The 19,069-nt window shown below is 40.2% G+C and overlaps 1 protein-coding gene across 1 annotated transcript in view; it reads right to left on the minus strand.

Annotated features, from left to right (window-relative positions):
- Arhgap15 (Rho GTPase activating protein 15) overlaps positions 1-19,069 on the minus strand; it is a 612,017-nt gene that overhangs the window by 484,998 nt on the left and 107,950 nt on the right. The window contains exon 5 of the mRNA XM_008825192.2: positions 16,909-16,996. Coding sequence (XP_008823414.1) covers positions 16,909-16,996 — 88 coding nt within the window. The remainder of the gene's footprint in view (positions 1-16,908; positions 16,997-19,069) is intronic.

The following is a 19,069-nucleotide window of genomic DNA, read 5'->3' on the forward strand; positions in this document are numbered from 1 at the left end:
CATCTTGTTGAGCCCCAAACCTGTGATGCTTTGATTACCACATAAGGTAGTAAGGCAGTGTCTGGCTTTCGGGTACCCAGTTCCTCCCTGAGAATCCAGATCTGATTTGAGATATTATACAAATCTGACATATGCCAAGTGAAATCTAATTCCCTTAGAGGAGAGCCACTGGGTTGGGCAAAGCGATTACTGTGTGGGCAATGCCGGCTCAGAGGTCTTGTCTCTGTTCTGTGCAACACCAACAATGGGAGGTACCTTATGGGAGGATTATTTGCGAAACCCACTGTCTTAGATTATGTGGTCAAAAATTTAAGGAAGGAATTTTATGGTACTAAGATGATGCCAAGAAAAATGAGGGCCCTCTGTAAAATAAGATGGTCAACTTTTAGTGTTAAATGGCCCCTAGAAGGAACTTTGGATATGACTAAGATTAAGTCAGTATATCGGCTGCTAATGGGAAACCAGGATACTACTATCCAAACATTGACTCCCGGCTGAACACAGCATTAATTAAACCCTCATGAATTCAGTTTTTGCTGGTAGGCAGGGTCAGAGTCAAATTCTCCTGGCCAAGATTCTATCCAAAACTGAGCCCCCACCAACAGTCTCCTAATTTTCCAAGGCTATTCAGAGGAGCCCTTATTGCCACCACCTCTTTATGCTTCTCAGCCAAAAGCAGAGGTCCCACCTTTGCCAGACAGACTTCTAATACCAGTACCTCCCTGGAGGCCCAAGGATGACGGTTCTCTGGCCAAGGCCAAAGCCTCCCTTCTGCAACATGACTCTGCACCACCAATGCTTCCCCTGAGGTCTGAGAAATCAGAACAGGCCACTGGAAAGGCCACAGCTGAACCCAGAGGCAGATGCCCACCTTCTAACACCCTTCTGGGAGACTAGAGGGACCCAGCATGTGGCACAGGATGAGTGCATAGAGGGAGGATAGCCTATTATTTGCTATCAGTGCTTTTCTAAAAATATTTTAATTATTTTTATTTTATGCATATGAGTGTAAGACCTGTATGTGTGTTAGTGCACCTGTGTCATGCAATGCCCATGGAGGTTACAAGAGAGCATCAGATACCCTGAAACTAGAGTCATAGATGGTTGTTAGCCATCATGTGGATACTGGGAACCAACCCTGGGTCCTCTGCAAGAGCAGCCAGTGCTCTCAACCTCTGAGCCATCCCTGCAGCCCCACTACCAGCACCTTTCTACCAAAAACTTGCTTAATTGGAAATATCATAGCCGCCCCCTGTATTCTGAGAAAGTGCAGGCCATGACAGACCTAATACAGTCCATTTGTCAAACTTATCTTCCCACTTGAAGGAACAGCTGCTAACTCTCCCTAACCCTTCTTAGTACAGAGGAACTGTGACAAGTTACAACTGATGTCAAAATGCCTAATGATTGCGGTCCTGCCAAGGGAATTAAATGTAGACACATGGGTCAGGAATGCCCTCCCAGAAGAGGGTTCCCACCTGGACCCCAACTTAGAAGGTGATAGAGTCCACCTAAGAAAGTGTTGGCAGGTCTTACCAGAAGTAATAAAGTTGGGGGGGTGCTAAGAAGCCCACCATCATGTCCAAGACCCCTGAAGCTCTCCAGAAACCATATGAGAACCCTTCTGACTTTTGAGATGCTCTGTGAAGACTTCTTCCTGTACTGCCTGGATAAGGGGTCTCACAGTACCCCTTATCTCATAAAGCCAGGATTGCCACCTGGATTCATCTACAGAGACTTTGGAATTTGGGCTGCTTTGGAAATGCCAGTCTTCTTGAATCCCCTGCTACCTGTGAAGAAACCAGGCACCAACAACTACTCATCTGTCCAGGACCTATGAGCTATCAACCAGGCTACAGCCACCATCCATTCAGAGGGTCCCAACCCATAAATCCTCCAGAGCCTCCTGTCTTCTGAAGCTCAGTGGTTCATCTATTTGTACTAAATAACACTTTTTTCTAAATCTGCTTGGCTCCTGCAAATCAACCAATATTTGCCTTTGAATGGAAGGTCCTTACCAATAATGGAAAAAGGCAATCTGGGCTCTCCCAACTCCAGACTCTTAGACAAACTTGTGGGTTCCTGGGGGAAAGCCAGGTTCTGTTGCATCTAAATTCCTAACTAATCATTGATAATCATACCCTTCTATGAGGCCAAAAATGGGGGTGGATGAGTCCTGCTACTGAGAATAAAGAGCAACAGGAGGCCTTTTAGACTCTCAAAAAGCTTTGCTGGAAGAACTGACTTTGGGTTCTCCAATTTAAGTCAAGAGTCTAACTTTTATGTCCAGGATAAGAAGGGAATGTCCTAGGAGTTTTAACACAGAATGCAGGACCTGGCCAATGCCCTATGGCCTACCTACCTATTTAAGCAGCTAGGTACAGTGGGATCAGGATGGCCACCCTGCCCACAGGCTTTAGCAACCATTTCCCTCCTGGCTAAAGAGGCCAACAAACTGACCATGGTCTAAGTTTCAAGGTCCACTGTGCAGTCACTGCCTTGATGGACCAGAGAGGGCCATTGACTCACCAACCCACATCTGAGCTGGTACCAGATTCTCTTTTACAGGTGTCCTCAGATTCATTTCCTGCCTTGTGAACTGGGACCTCCAAACCTTGATTGCCTTGAAACTACAGATGAAATATGTTCTAGATGCCCTGACCTCACAGACCAACTTGTATCCTCCCCTGACGAACACTCTAATTAGACAGCTGTTTTCTACTATATGGAAAGTTGTCTGAACACTCTACACTAATGACATAGTTTTCTACTAGATGGAAAGTGTCTGGCAGGGAATCCAGTGGAGACAGACTGAAATAATGGAGTTAGGGCTTTTCCAATGGGATGATCAACTCATCAGGCAGAACTATTGGCCTTAATTAGAGCCTTGGAATTGAGCAAGGGACAAAGGGTAAATATCTACATAGACTCAAAATCGGCCACCCTTTGTCACCTCTGTCATCCTTCACATGCATGGAGCCATTTATAAGGAGAGGAAAGCAATTAAAATTCAAACTAAACTCATCTTGGGACCCCTGGAAGCAGTATGGGATCCAGCAGCTTACTGTTATCCATTGTAAGGGACGTTAGAAAGGAGAAGACTCTATCACCAAAGGAAACCAGAGGTCAGGCACATAAGTAAAACAAATATCCATGACCATGGCACCCTAGGCTCCTCCTGGCAAAGTCCTAATACCATTAACCTTCCCAAATACCCAGACTATAGTCAAGAAGAGGAGACTTGGGCAAAACAAGAAAAAGAAACTAATGACTCAGATCGATAGTAGCTCCTCCCAAGGCAGATGTTGCTTTGTTCCAGACCATCTGGCCTATCCTCTGGCCCACTAGCTCCAGGAAGATATGCATATGGGAAGATACCCCTAGAGACTCCAATAGGCTGGTATTACTATATGTTTAGGTTTCCTATGCTCTGTGGGACCATGAACCAGAGATGCCAAACTTGTGCCTACAACAATGCCAAACAAGAGCTCCCTTGGCCACCAGGATTCTAGAGAACTCTACAGAGCCCATTTGAAGATCTAGAGATAGATATTACTGAACTAACATCTATCAGGGGATATAAACACCTGGTAGACACTGTGTATACTTACTCTGACTGGATAGAGGCTTATCCCACAAGGACTGTAAAGCTAGGGAGGTAACAAGAGTTTTGTGAAGTGAATGTTTGCCTTGGTTTGGGATGCCACCTCAGTTGGGTTGGACAACAGGCCTGCATTCATTGCCAAGATTACTAAGGACTGGCAAAGGATCCCTGCAAATTAAAGGAACTTACATATGCCCTATGTTCTAGTTTGTTTCTCCATTGTTGTGGCAAAACATTCTGACCAATACCAACTTGGGAAGGAAAGGGTTTATTTGTCTTACATCTCCCAGGTCACAGTTCATCAGGGAGCTCAAGGTAGGAACTCAGGGCAGGGACCTGGAGGCAGGAACTGGAGCACAGGCCATGGAGAAATGCTGCTTACTGGCTTGCTCCCCCTGGCCCATACTCAGCCTGCTTTCTTATACCATACAGGCCTGCCTGCTCAAGGGTGGCACCACCCACAGTGGGCTAGGCCCTTCCACATCATTCAGTAATCAAGAAGATGCCCCCACAGATGTGGCCACAGGCCAGTCCAATGGAGGCAATTCACCAACTGAGGCTCCCTCTACCCGGGTGTGTCAAGTTGACGCTAAAGCTATCCAGCACACCCTACCTCCCACAAAATTCAGGGAAAATTGAGCATATGAATCAGACATTAAAGTAACCTTGAATAAATTTTGTCAGGAGACCCAAATGCCCTGGACCACATTACTGCCTATGGTTCTCTTATAAGTGAAGTGCTTACTCTAAGAAGAAATCAAGCTCTCACGTTATGAGATTCTGTTTGGCAGAACCCAGCAGGAATCAAGCTCTCACCTTACGATATTCTGATATTCTGTCTGGTAGAATTTCTCCCCTGATAAGAGTCCTGGGGGATTGAAGGGAGATGGGAAATTTAGAGATCCATGGTCAATTATAGAATTTAACCAACACCACAGCAACAGTTACACAAGTGAGTGCCAGAAAGACTCCGCCTGCCTATAAATAACCCAGTGTACCCTTATAAACCAGGTGATTCCACATGGGTAAAAGACTGGCACAAGTTACTCCTCAAGCCCACTAGGAAGGGGCCTTATTCTATGCTTCTAACCACCCCTACAGCCTTAAAGATTGCAGGTATAGCAGCTTGTATCCATCATTCCCAAGTAAAGGATGAATGCCCTGCCTGAATGACTGACCCAGTGGATGACAACCAGAGACCCTACAAGTCCCCTTAGATTCACCCTTTGTACCTACAACCCTGTTTTGACAACATCAGAAACTGGTCAATCTATACATAGCTGAAGCTTGACGGTCCTGGTCCTATAGCCCTGTAGGTTGACTGGTCAGCAGGTGGAAGCCTCAGGAATTCATCGAGGGACACCTAGGGACTATGGTCAAAATGTGGGACATGCCATCTATGCTTAATGATATTGCTAATCTTACTGTTTGCCACAGGCCTAATGGCAATGGCTCCCAATTATTAGGGTTTACTGGAAAAGTTAACTCTAGCCATGTTCAACATAAATATAATAAGCCTCCTTGGTGGAATCTAATGCTTTTCATGATACGTCTACTCTTTCCTATAAACTAAGCCCAATACCTGGGAGATAAACAGAAGTCTTTTGCTGGTACACTACTCTCTCTGGAATATGGGATACATTTCAAGCATTCAGTTGATGAGAGCCTAATGAATAGGTTCCAGAGGCCCAATACCCTCCTTGTTTTCCTGATGAATGACGATTCCAGCCCTCAACACTCTTATTCTTGCTTACAATACACCTATTTCCAGACTCATTTAGCTCCTTGTCTAGGGAGTGGAAGCCCATATACCCACAAAGGGAAAATCTACACCTATTGTACACAGCATTGTGGTACCTCTGATGCAATCTACTACCACTCCACAAGATCCAAACACCCCTCTGGTATACTAGAGAGTCCTGAGGTCAGGTACCAATCTACTTCCAGACCCCTGAGACTGCCTTCTCCCTGCAGGCCATTTAAACTAGGGCCATGGTGTTACAGCTCACTAAATGATACATACCACCGCACAAATGTGACCAACACTCCACTCACACAGGACTCTGGCTCTCTTTAGAGGTAGAGAAGCCAGAAACAGTTGCTGTCCTGATAGACATCGTGAATTTTACTCAGGGAAACCAGAACCAATACAACCTGTCTTTAGAACCCAGAATGATGAAAGTTGCTATGCTAATAAAGTCCCCCTGGTGTGTACAAAGCCCTTAGGGAAAAGTCTTTGTAGATAATCTAACTTCAGAGCAATGCAACATCACCAATGCCAGTGATCTAAATCTCTCTCTGGCTACTGGACCCTGGTGCCTTCCCTACAGAGGATTCTTCTTCATATGTGTGGGCTCTGCCTATTAATGCTTTCCTACCAACTGGACAGAAAACTGTACAATGGGCTTTGTTATCCATCAGGGGATATTGTCCCTGGAAATCAGTCACTCCTGGCACTCCTAAAGGCACACGGTTTAACTGAAGGGGAAATGCAGATAATTCCTCTGATAACTGGTGTGGGAATATAATAGCAGGAACAGGCACTGGAGTAAAGGAAACAGCCTCATCTGACACATATTACCACAGGCTGTCATAAGAGCTCACAGAGAGCTTGGACAGGGTAATGGACTGATAGCCCTACAGGATCAAATAGATTCATTGACAACTGTGGTCTTGCAAAACAGAGGATCTGCTGGTTACTGAAAAAGGAGAAATCTGTTTCTTTTTAAATGAAGAATGCTGTTTTCACACAAACAAGTCAGGGGAGTCAGGGACAAGGCCTGACAACTGAAAGCGTGAGTTACAAAGAGACCAGAGCCAGGGGGTTGATGGAGCTCCTGGAACAACAAATGGAGTTGGGCATCCTGGCTACTCCCACTAGCAGGTCCATTCCTCATGACCTGCCTGCCTTTTATTCTGGCCATGTACATCCAATTGTCTTGTTAGATATGTTTCTTTCCCCCTTGAAGTCATAAAATTCCAGATGCTCCTCCAAAACTATCAACCAATTAATCTAGAGGAAATACAAACAAGTGATGCCCCATAAAAAGAATTAGAAGGGCATCAAAGGGGGGATAATATGGGAAAAGCCAACATTAATAAATCCCACTTATAAAAGGGAAAGAGTATTCTAAGAAACAGCTGCTTCACCCTTATAGGCTTAGCCTGAGGCAAGATGAGTGCCTCCTCTGTCTAGGCAGCAGATGTTTCCTGAGTTTCCTAACCTCTTCTGCTTCTGTGAGGTATGCTTATAATGTGCCTGGTCCCCTGGTCTGCAGTCACTTAGGCTGAGTGTAAACCTGCCCAATGGTTATAAAAGCTATACAGCAACTGGGTAATGGGCTTGAGGTTTTCAGGAGGAAACTCTGATCAAGTCTGCCAGTGTGAATAAACTCCCAATTTTTCCACATGAGTCTCTTAGTGTCTTCTCTGTGTGTGGTGGGTCATGTGCCTCAGTTTCTCATAACAAAACATTTCTCTGTACAACCATAAATGTATAATTAAAGTTTAAATTTTGGAACTAAACATGAAGGTCGAGCACTTGCCTAGCACATGGAGGAGCCTGGGTTTGATTCTCAGCTAAACAACAGAGTGGAAAAAAACAAATAGATCTTAAATTTGTCAGGTGTTGCTTCTTCTTACAATCTAATGTGAAATAAAAAATGTAAAAGTTGCATAACAGAGTCTAACAGATCATCAATATCAAAGTCTTAAATTGAATATACTGACTTCAGAAGCACATATATTTTAGGGGAGAAATGTTCCTTAAAATATATATAAGGCTTTAGAGTTTATACTAAAAATGGCACTAAGTTTTCTGAGTAGTATGTGGTAAATAAAACAGAAACTATTTGAAGAAAAGGAAATCCATTTGGTCTGAGCCTTGCTGGACATGGAGCTAATAGAAGTTTCTGAATCCTGAACAGTGTGCTTGTTTGAAGGTATAACACTGAATAGGCCTCTGGAGCCACACTGCACCCTTCTGGGTATGTAGCAGGTACTGGCTGGTATGCCAGAGCACCTATGTTCTTACAACAGTGCATTAGTTAGTACTTAGTACTACTTAGATTAATTTCTCTGTCTGTTTTCTCTGCAATAGAATGTCTATAAAACTGGCTGTATGACCAAAGGTCAAACACATAAGAATATCAAACTATTCTGTCATTGAGAGATGGCTTTTGATTTACTAAAGTCATTATAATGACAAACAGCCATTTGGCAATTTTTTCTCAGTAAGAGGAAAGGCATTCTTGTTCCCATCTATTGGAGCAGAATTTTAGAAAAATCTGTCAGATCATTTAAGTTCTACTCAGGGACTGGAAGTTAGCCAGAACCCTGATAGGTAGGCATATAGGGAAATGGCCAGTAGTAAGCAATAGAAATGGCAAACTTTAGGCTTCTTCCTCACCTGAAACAAAGAACTGGCGAGCTTTTTCTCCTGGAGGCAGGGTCCTTCTTCTGGCTGACTAATTCAGATAAATTTAGATTAGTCCAACACTAGTCTTTGGAACTATGGGCCTATCATCCCTCTCTTCTTTGTTTAAATTGACCAATACAAAGTTTAGGAGAGGGTGACCCACTTATCCCATCAAGAACATTTAATAGACTTGGGCTTTCCTAGGGGGCTTTGGATTTGGTTCCTGAATCTCCTCTCCACTTGTGTAGAGTCTTTCTCTCTGTCTGAGTGTGTATATGTGTGCCTGTGTCTTTACTTTTAAGAAGATTTATTTCTGGGGCTAGAGAGATGGCTCAGCAGTTAAGAACACTGGCTGTTCTTGCAGAAGACCCTGATTCAAACCACTGCATCCATATGGCAGCTAACAACTGTCCACAACTCCAGTTTCAGAGGATCCAATGGCCTCTTCTGTCCTCGGCGGGCATTGGAAGACACGGGTGCACTTACATAATGCAGGCAATACATGCTTACATATAAAATAAAATTAATAATAATAAATATATTACAATAAGGTTTGTTTCATGCTATGCTTGAAATTCTTCCTGTAACACTATAGTTCTTTAAAATTGAAAATATAAATAACTGTCAGCTTCTCAAACATGCCCCTGAAGACTCTAAGGCTCTTAACTTGAGAATATGTGGCACTGGTTACAAAGGTCTCCACATTACCTATAGAAAGACTCATGCCCTCCAAATCCCATTCTAGGCTTTCCCTAGGTCAGTTCCATGCTGAATTTCCAGCCAAAGCTGGGCTCTTCCTGCTCCAGAAAGATGTTCCCCAACTTACCATGAAACAGTCCTTCACGGGCATCACTCCCAGGTGTTTTGTAGAAAAAAACGCAAATTTATCTGGACTGAAGTACACTCTATGCCTGGGGAGCTTCAATTAAATTAGAAGGATTTCAAGAGCACGACTAGCATACAGTGCAAGGGGAAGGGAAGAGATCAATAGTCTCAGTAAAGTAAATCAATTAAGGAATTAATTTGCCATATTTTACCATTGCCTACTCTCTTATATCTACATGAAGTAATTTTCCCTAACACTCCTGCATCTAAATGCCATCCATCTCTGGAAAGCATGTTGAATGTCACTTCTTCCATGAATATACTTATCTAGAAGCCATCATTCTGCTACCAAAGCAATAATAAAACAAACCCAGGTAACTGTCATGCCATTTTAGGGTAAATACTAATATCCAGTTTTACACTGTATGATTCTTTGTATGTGTGCACTTTCTATTTATTGCTAAACATTCAAAGGAAGGGTTTGAAGCTTTCTTTCTTTTCCTTCCCTCTGTCCTTCCCTCCTTCCTTTCCTCTCTTCTCTCTCTCTCTCTCTCTCTCTCTCTCTCTCTCACATAGTAATTGAGATTTTGAGATTGAATTTAAGATGTTGAACGTGGTAGTCAGTTTCTGTACCACTGAGTTACAGCCCCAGCATGTTTTCCACTATTTTAGCTAGAGTCATGTTAAGTTGACTAAGCTGGCTTTGATCTTGCTTTACACCCTAGGCAACTTTCAGTTTGTGATCCTCTTGCCTCAGCCTCCTGAGGAGCTTGGATTGCAGTCCTGTGCATCCAGTGCCTGTTGCTTCATTTTTGTATCTTTCAGAATATTTGGCAAAGTGGCTTAAAGTAGAGGCTGCTAAAGAGAGTTTGTAGAATGAACAAATGGGGAGACACAGACCAAGCATTACTTGCAACACCACTGTCTCTAAGAAAAAACTATGTCCAAAGACTGTGGTTCTAGAACTCAACTTCTCAAACTGACAAGTCACTATGGCATCATGAAAATGTGAATATCCAAATATTAATTCAAAATGAAATGTGGAATTGATCTGAAGTGCTTCTGGTAACACTCATCTGTGTTGTCATGGAATGTCACTGCAGCCCTGCTCTTGGATATATGTTTCCACCTCAGCACCAGGAAACAGGGCCTCGGCTCACCTCAGAATACTGGAGGCTGTGAATTTTGTGGTGTTTTTACTGTGCATACAGTTTTCTGCCTTACAGAAACATATAGGTTAATTATGAAAGACAAAGATTTAATATTGTCTTATCATTTCTCAAACTACAATTACAAAATGAATACATCTTTGTGTTGCATTGTTTTCAAAGTTTGATTTTTGTAAAATTGCTCTTTGAATTGTTGACTTCAATTTCCTTTAAAAAAATCATTGAATGATTTTTGTTTTCAGAATAGGACAAAATTTCCAAGAATTTCTGAAATGTCTCTAAGCATACTTCTGCCATTTTTTTACTACCTGCTAATATAAACTAGGGTTCCCAGAAGTGATAATTATAAAATCAAAATATCAATCAACTTTGAGAAAGTGTTCCATGTTATGTCCTACAGTATCAAATATTCAACTAAGGTTTAATTCTTTTTGTTAAAGATAAACACATCTTTCTTGTTATGCAAATTTGTTGCCATTTCTAATAAAAAGTAAAATTATATGTATACCAAAATTTTTCATAAAATAAATTTCTTTCTTTATCAGTAAATGTTTCATTTATATACCTATTTTATATCTCTGTATACCTGAGAAGCCCTGGTCTAGAGCTTGTTTTCCTATATTTATAGCACAGTCATGGTTTATAAGCCTATTTATGGTTCTGTCAGCTCTGTCATACTATAAGCACCTTGAGAACAAGGATCATAAATTATTCATCCAGATTTTTCTTTGGTTAAAAGAATCATGTGCTGCTTGGTATGAGTTATTGATTATTCATAGAGTAAGTGGGGGTTCAAAATTAAAACAAAATCTTTCCCCATTTTTCAATTACTGGCTTTATTTCCTAAGCAATCAGAGAGAGTCCTATTAAGAAAAATCTTACCTGGAGGAGGGACTCCTAAGACTCCACCCCTCCCTACATATATGAGAACTATATGCAGTTAATGATTTCTAGAGGAGAGGGATTTATAGTCTTCAGTAGTGTTACCACTGGTAAGTCGCATTGTCCAGGTAAAGGACCCATACCCACGCCCAGGAGCAGGCAACCCTAATTAAATTCAGTTAGTCACATGCAAAAAGATGTGAAAATCAGAGGAAGAAGAAGAAGGGGTGTAGAGGGAGGGGAAGGTGATCGAGCATTAATACTTGGAATATGATCAAAGTACCTTATAGATATATAAAATTGCAAAAGAATAAATTGATATCATTAAAAATTTTTCTTCATAAGGTCATCTATCCATAGGTTTTTGTTTAATCAAATGTAAATCTGCAATCTCACATGAACATACTCAGGTGACTCCCTACACATCAAACGAAACCTCTGAAGTCACAGAACACCGAATGAGCTGCAAGAGCCAACTGAGCACATCAACTACAAAAATATGAATTTATATCAGAAAAATGCAGTTGGTTTGAATCAAGGTCTCAGAGGAAAACTCAACTGACAGCTGTTATTCTAGGACTTGCTTAGCACCAGATGAAACCATCACCGAGCACATATTTTGAAGTGGAAGCTTTTGCTCCGGCACTAAACGAGAGTAATCCATGATCCTGGAAAAACTGGTTTCCCTCTTGCTTCGGCCCCACTGCAGGCTTGGATCCTTAAAGACACACTATATTGGTGGCTATTCTCATTTTCTGCACATGTCTGACCAAAGAAAAGCTGTTATAGATTACTCTATGACACAGAATCCCAAGTTACACCAACAGTACTTTCTGTACGTAGCCTTGCCCTGCTAGCAAATCTGAGCTCAGGGCCCTCTCCTCAAGGCTTATTTGTCCTTTCTTCTAAGTGGACAAAAATTCATGTATCTCTGCAGTACTCATATTCCATCCATTCTTATTAATTGTTTGTATTTTTTCATTCCCCTGTGTTCTCTGCCCATAATTCTCCACATACAGAAATTATAAGCATCCTTCAAGGCCCAATTCAAAGCCTTCACAGATGTAATCTCTCATCTCCTTTAAATCCTAAAAGAAAAAAATTGAAAGAAACAAAAACAAAAACAAAACTCTATTTTGTTTCTTACTTCATCTCATTCTTATTGGCACAAACTTGATAAGGCAAAGACTATATCTTGATTATATCTCGATGCCTTACATGTAGCCCTAACGAGCAAGCTGTTCATTGTGGGATTTCAATACATATTCTTATGAAATCTTTTCCCACCAAGGCTTATATAAATAGCACAAACCTGATTAACCAAATGCATACTCAAATTAAAATGAAGTAGCTTGTAATGAGAAGAGATGTTAGTTGGATCAACGCTCCCACTGAAAATAATGAAAAAATACCGGATAAAAATTTTCTTTTAAAAATTACTTCAGAATTGAAAGTCTGAAATGATAGTGTGGGCTGCTGTGGTAAAAGTTCCTGTGTGTGTGTGTGTGTGTGTGTGTGTGTGTGTGTGTGTTTTGATAGGAATGTAAAGCTTAAAAAGGAAACTGAGTATCAAAGCAACATGACTTCACGTTTTTCTGAGGTCATTTATTTATACTACGTACTTGAGCTTTGTTCATCCTCACAGTGTACTAAAACAAGGTCCTGCCCAAGGGCTGACAAAAGTCGTATGGAAAAACTGATGCTGAACTCGTTCTCATTCTCTAGTTCCAAAGGAAAACAAAAACACAGAGCTTGCATAGGTGAGAAATATAAATGATGCACAAAAAAGAAGAATAGAAAACAACCTTGTCTCTGAGAAGCTGTCCCCTGGTTGTAGAGCAGCCATTATAAAGATACAACCTGAGACTCTTAAAGCAGCCTCTAAGGTTACCAATCATCGTCTCAAGCCCCTTGACAAAATGCAAACTACTTCAATAAGTAGGACACATTTATCCCAGGCAACAGGGATCCTCCCGTGACCATACTTCAATCTCAATGATTAGCACACAGTCAAAGATAAGCAATGCACTAAGCAGGAAACAAAATAGCAGAAACAAGTTGACCTGGACTTCAGATGTTAGAATCACAAGACTCATATCATGAAACAACTCTTCCTGTTAATTTTATGAAAATAAAATGTAGTCTTGAAAATACCTGCAGGAAACAAGTAACTACCCAGGTGACAGAATAAATTAAAAGAAATAAACGTGTAGAAATGAGAACGACAGTAATTGAAATTGGAAACAATGTTTATCACATGAGGGACTGAAATAAAGTACATAAAGATACATAAAGAAAAATGACTTGCAACTCAGCTCAGAAAGACACAAATATAGAAAAAAGAGAAGACTGTTAAGACATTTGGAGGATATAGTAAGAAAATGTAGCATAGGTTTAGCCGAGCCTTAGAATAAAAATGAGAGAATATAAAATGTGCTACATTTAAAGCTATGAAAAATTCTAGATTACATTCATGACCATAATAAGAGCACCAGGCAATGTAGACCAAGCTTCCTCTGATCTGAAGGGAAGTGAGCAAAACAAAAACCAGTGTGTAGACAGACAGTGAATATGCTTCTTTCTCTGCAGTGATGGTCTTTTCTTTTTTTGGTCTTTCCTACCTAGGTTTTTGGATTGTGGTATCCTTTCTGTTATGAAGTGGTGACACTAGGTAATTGGTTTCTATTTAATATTTTTATTAAAAAAACTGAAATGGAAAAACATATAGGCCCTCAACTTTAATAGGTGACTGAGGACCCAGAGCCACGGAATCATTAATCTGCACAGACCACTGAAGTGATTCTGTGACTATTTTCAGGATAAAATTATAATTTGGTTACTGCTATGGAAGAAATGTGTCAGTATGTTGAATCCTAAACCTGTGATAGTGCTGGATGGTGAGGCTTTGGGATAGGGATCTGCTCTGGAGGGCTGAGCGGTCACCATGAGATTAGTGCTCTCTGCTGTATGAGGGCCTAACAGGAAGATGGAGAATAAACATAGGGAAGTCCATTATCACCCAACACCAGATCTACCAGTGCCTGGATCTTGGAGGTTCACACAGTCAGTTGTATTTGGTTATAATCGCCCTAAGTGGAAGACAGAGAGGAACTGAAAAAACCTCAGTAAGGAAAAAAGATAACAAAGGTGAAATGTGGGATCACTCACAACAGTGTATGACATGCTGTATCAAAGAGCAATAGTGAGAGTCCATGGACTTGTGGGTCTAGGAAACAGCCGGGGCAGAGGAGGTTTCATCCGGAGTCCCAAATGGACAGCTACTTCATTTGTCTCAGGTCACAGACACAATATTTGTGCTGCTCTTGGATATATCGTTTTCTTTTTGAAAGCCTTGAATAAGTGTTTCCTTGCATTGAAACATTCTCTATCCTATAGATGTGTGAATCAACTCAAGCATGAAATATAGCACAATGTCTTAATTATATTCTATATTGTGCACTATATAAATTATTTACATATTTTATTAGGGAATACTATAACAGGTCATCAGTAATTGCTTATAGCTATAGTGATTTTTTTGTTTTGCTTAGCTACTTTCATTCCTTAGGAATTTCTTAGCAAATATTACAGCATTCTTCTTACAGGTGAGGAGTCCAAGCTCAAAGAAACCAAGTAACTTTGTCAGCTACTAAGCGACAAAAATAGAGCTCTGTCTCCTGGGTCTGACTTCAAAGAGTTCTTTGAGCTACTTTGCACACAGCTTTGTCTCACTACTGCATTAACATTCAGAGATCGCTCTGTAAAGATTAGAGTACAATTTAGTCTTTAGACCACATTCTGCACTCCCTCCAACAGCTTCCCCGACCCATCGTTGGGAAGCAAGTCTTTTCCTCAGAAGCAGACACCAGGGCGCAACTAAGGGAGTGGAAGGGAAATTCAGAAACTTGAGCATCAATCTTTCAGAATAAAACCACAGCATCTTTAATCATGGCCTGGCAATCATTGTATCGTTTCTCCTAGGCTCGAGTTGGTAAATGCGGCTATCCCACTAGGCCTTTAATACTTGGTTAGAAATGAATCCAAGAAGTTGAGTAGCAAGACAATTCATGCAGTACAAACACAAATCTGTAATTCCCTTCCCCATTACCACAAAACAGCTCCTACCCAGAACTCACTTTGAAGACAATGAGTGCCTGGGAGAAGCTAAGAGCACTGAAAATAGGGCCAGAAGTAATAAATAAGGACTGCCAAAAAAATGTTAACGGATTTCTTCTACAAGTCAAATCCATTGTCACTTTGTAACAATTCTGAAGACTGAATGAGAGGCATGCAATTAGAGCACTAACTTGCAAGGTTTGCAGGCAATTGAAAAGCTAGTTTTCTTTCACCTGTATATAATTAAACAGCTGAGAATTATATCTCCTGGTATAAGAAGATTAAAATAATAAAATAAAAGTAAACCAAATGCTTTACTATGGAATCTAATCCGTCCTGTTATCCCCACATTCCCATCTAACTGTGCTTCAGTGGAATTCTCCCTCTGCAGGAGGATCATCTTCTCAGCATCTTGGCCTGCAGAGCTGGCGCGCTCCTTCCTGCTTCCTACCTTCCCTGTAGAACACATTCAAAGAGCAGACAAAAGCTCTGCAAGTGGGTGGGAGTTGTTTTGTGCCTGGCCCTGGGGGTATTCTGTGTTTCTTTGACTATTATCTCAACCTTTCTGAGGCCAAAAAATAAAAACAAAACTGTAAAACAAATTTCTGTGGCAGATTAAAATACAACAAAGTGAGATAGCTTTAATTTATTCACAATTAGTTTATAGATTGGACTTCACTGGGACTCCAAAATCACTAAGCCACTTTGGACAAAGACTATTGTAATTATCAGGGGCAAGCCAAATATTACCTTTTGTTCTCACTAAAATGTTCTCCTTGAAAATACACCTCTAAGCAAAATGATTTTCTATTTTTTATTTAAAGAGGATTATATAGCAAACATGACCAGTGACTGGAGAGCAAAGAATTTACCATTGTTTTATCACCTGCCAAATATAAATTAGTTCATTGTGGCTCCCTCCTGCCAGGCCACCCCTTTCTCTGTTGCCCATCAGGCCAATGGGCTTTGGCGGGTTGGTTCCCGTGAGGAGACCTTCCTAATCATGGGGCTGTCAGACATACTGTCTGCCCACCCTCTCTAGCATCTTGTGAGAGCTCCTGTGTTTGGGCAAAAAGGCTTTGAGGTAGAGTTGTCCAGGTAAATAGCTTTGAATTGCTTTGCCTATCTGCCAAATTCTTATAGGCATGTGAGGCCTTCCTCCAGGTATAATGAAGAAACTACAAATCTCACTTTGTAATAACTACAGGATACAGAAATTGCATTAGGTTCATTAGATGTAGCCATAGAAATATTCAGAAAGGTTAGCTGACTATAGTGAATGTCACAGTTAGACTAAGATAAAAAAATCACTTCGTTAACATAGAGTGTTTTCTCATTGGTAACACCCTATATTAAGGGTGCCATTTATATACTGTTTATTATTATTTATTAATGTGTGAGGCACTTTATAGCATGCAAGATAACAACTGAAATTCATGTATTAAAGATGCACATACATGCTTTAATACGATTTACGTCTTATAATTTTCTTTAAAGCAGCTTCTCATTGCCTCATCTGTTAAGCATTTGTTACTAATGCATTTTATAACATACTTTATAATACATTATTTGAGCAAGTAGCAGCATTTAGTGATTATTTCATAAATAAGAATAAGGCACTTATAAATGGCATCTTAATTTAAAGTGTTACCTTCCCATTACTAGAGAGCTGCTCACCATCCATCTCATTTGTGATTATTCTCCAAATGCAGCACTTAATAAAACAGACACTATGTTCTATTTTCCCTTCATCTGATTAAAAGGTTGTTGGGTCATTGCCTCCATCTGCTTTCAGATGTTGGAAGCTCAGAGACTTCAATGTGATTTCTGATGAAACCCAACTCCCAGCTTTACACTCTTTCTAAGACGGTGACAGTGGAAAGAGAACAGCCTACCATGTTGGATGTCACTTGCTGCTTGGCTTCTTTGTAGAATTCAATTTTTCGACTAGAGAGAACAATCCAGGAAGTAGACCAGTTTTTCCTTAGGGGAAAAAATAAATAAATGCATCATCGGTAGAAGAAATCACTTATCAACTGGCGAACTGGCGACATTTGCAGTGAGCATAGACTGTTTTTAACTAGTCTTCTTAGAAGTCTTCTTTTTATTTAAATTTGTTAAGTGGTAAGAAATTCAGATAATAATAGAAATACTCTATCATTTAAAAATCGTGCCATGTAAATAAAAGTTTCTTAATTTGTAAATCCCTAGAAATGCTTTTCAACTAACAAATGTCCTTTTGTCTGTATCCATGAGTCTTCTTCCAATAAAAAGTACTAAGCATGGGAACCTTCTAGACAATGTTCCTTATTTTTCATTGATAGTATATTTCAGAATCTGCAAAATCTACCAGCTCATCTGTCACTCTTTAATTAAACTACTTTTTTTGTGGTCTTTTTGAGACAGGGTCTCCCTGTAGCCAAGCTGGCCTGGAATTCACTAAGTAGACTAGGCTGGCCTTGGTCTCACAGGGATCTGCCGGCCTCTGCCTCCTTAGTGCTGGCACTAAAGGCATGCACCACCATGCCCAGCTGTATCAAAATTCTTTTGATAATCACCAGTAATCAAAAAATTACAGTTGGGAATGATGACAAGCTTTTTCTTTATTTGCCCATGAAATTGCCAAGAATTAACAAAGAGGTAATACTCAGGGTAAAGGAGCCAACAGGAACTACACTCTGTCACACACCATCTCTTCCAGAATGTGATTTAACAATGTTTTTCATAAATTTTTCAAAATTTGGTACCTATCTTTTGACTAAACATACTCGCACAAATATAAATTTATTCTGAAGAAATGTATCCTAGGTTGCTACAGCTATGTACCTTACAATAAAGTGCATGAGGTTTGTTCATTCTGCACCTAAAATATAAAAAAATCAGAGATTTCTTAGGTCAGTTGCTCATAACAGAGTCATGCATTGGCATGACAAGCCCTATGTTGTAAAAGAATATTGATGTGGGAAGATTTGAAGGCAGCCTTTAATACATACTTTACACCATGCTGTGAGGTTTACCCAGTAGCATCTTTACACATCTCAGCCCCTTCTGATTATTAATTCCATCCCTTAGGAGCCCAAATACTAATTCCCCAGAATTACCTTCTTGACATATAACTTATGGTAAATTAAAACCCACTTTAAAATTTTTATTTTTAAGGCAGACGTGGTGGCACATGCCTGTAGTCCCAGCACTTGGGAGGCAGAGGTAGGCATATCTCTGTGAGTTCAAGACCAGCCTGGTCTACATAGTGAGTTCCAGGCCAGCTGGGGCTACAGGGAGACCCTGTTTCAAAAAGACCAAAAAAAAAAAAATTAATTTTCATCACCTTCATTGAAATACATGCCCTCAGGCAATACAAACTCAATTCAACATTACTGAGGTACTGAGGCATCTTCAGAGCCAAGCACAGAGTCCTGGATAGTCTAGGTACTAAATGTATATTTATTGAATTAATAACTCTACTTTGGCTTGGAAAAAAAACTTTATATATAAACAGTTAATTCAGGTGGTGAAATTGTAGCTTTTGGCTTCCTTTTATATTTCTCAGTGTTTCCAAAATTCTTGAATTGGACACATTATTGCATCTGCAGTTGAAATATGTGTGTATCAGAGTCACAGAGGGTTTTCTTTCAGAGGTGCCGGAACCATCAATAAGACTGATATACCCAAATTTCTACTATTAAATTATACTGCTGCAGTTTGCTCTGGTTTGACCTTTATTTCAAAATAACTTAATTGACTTTACAAAAAGTGGTGAAAAACTTTACGAAACGCCTTCACTCAGGTCGATAGAAAATATATTAAAAAGACATATCTTTGTGTATCCATGTGCACAAGATCTTTGTATAATTTGTTTCCCTTCTTATTTAGAATCCAGAACCTTGATTATAAGGACAGTTTTGACTTCATAAGGCTAATATTTACAAAATGAATTAGATTGCTCTTACATGCCTGAAGCTTTTTTAATGATACACTGCTGCATTAGAAAAGAACACGGTAAACACACAGGAAACACGATGCAGATTTTCCATTATACAGACAGTTCGCTCTTCA

Source organism: Nannospalax galili, unplaced genomic scaffold (assembly GCF_000622305.1).
Source record: "Nannospalax galili isolate Female #2095 unplaced genomic scaffold, S.galili_v1.0 scaffold87, whole genome shotgun sequence".
Taxonomy (NCBI): Eukaryota; Metazoa; Chordata; class Mammalia; order Rodentia; family Spalacidae; genus Nannospalax; species Nannospalax galili.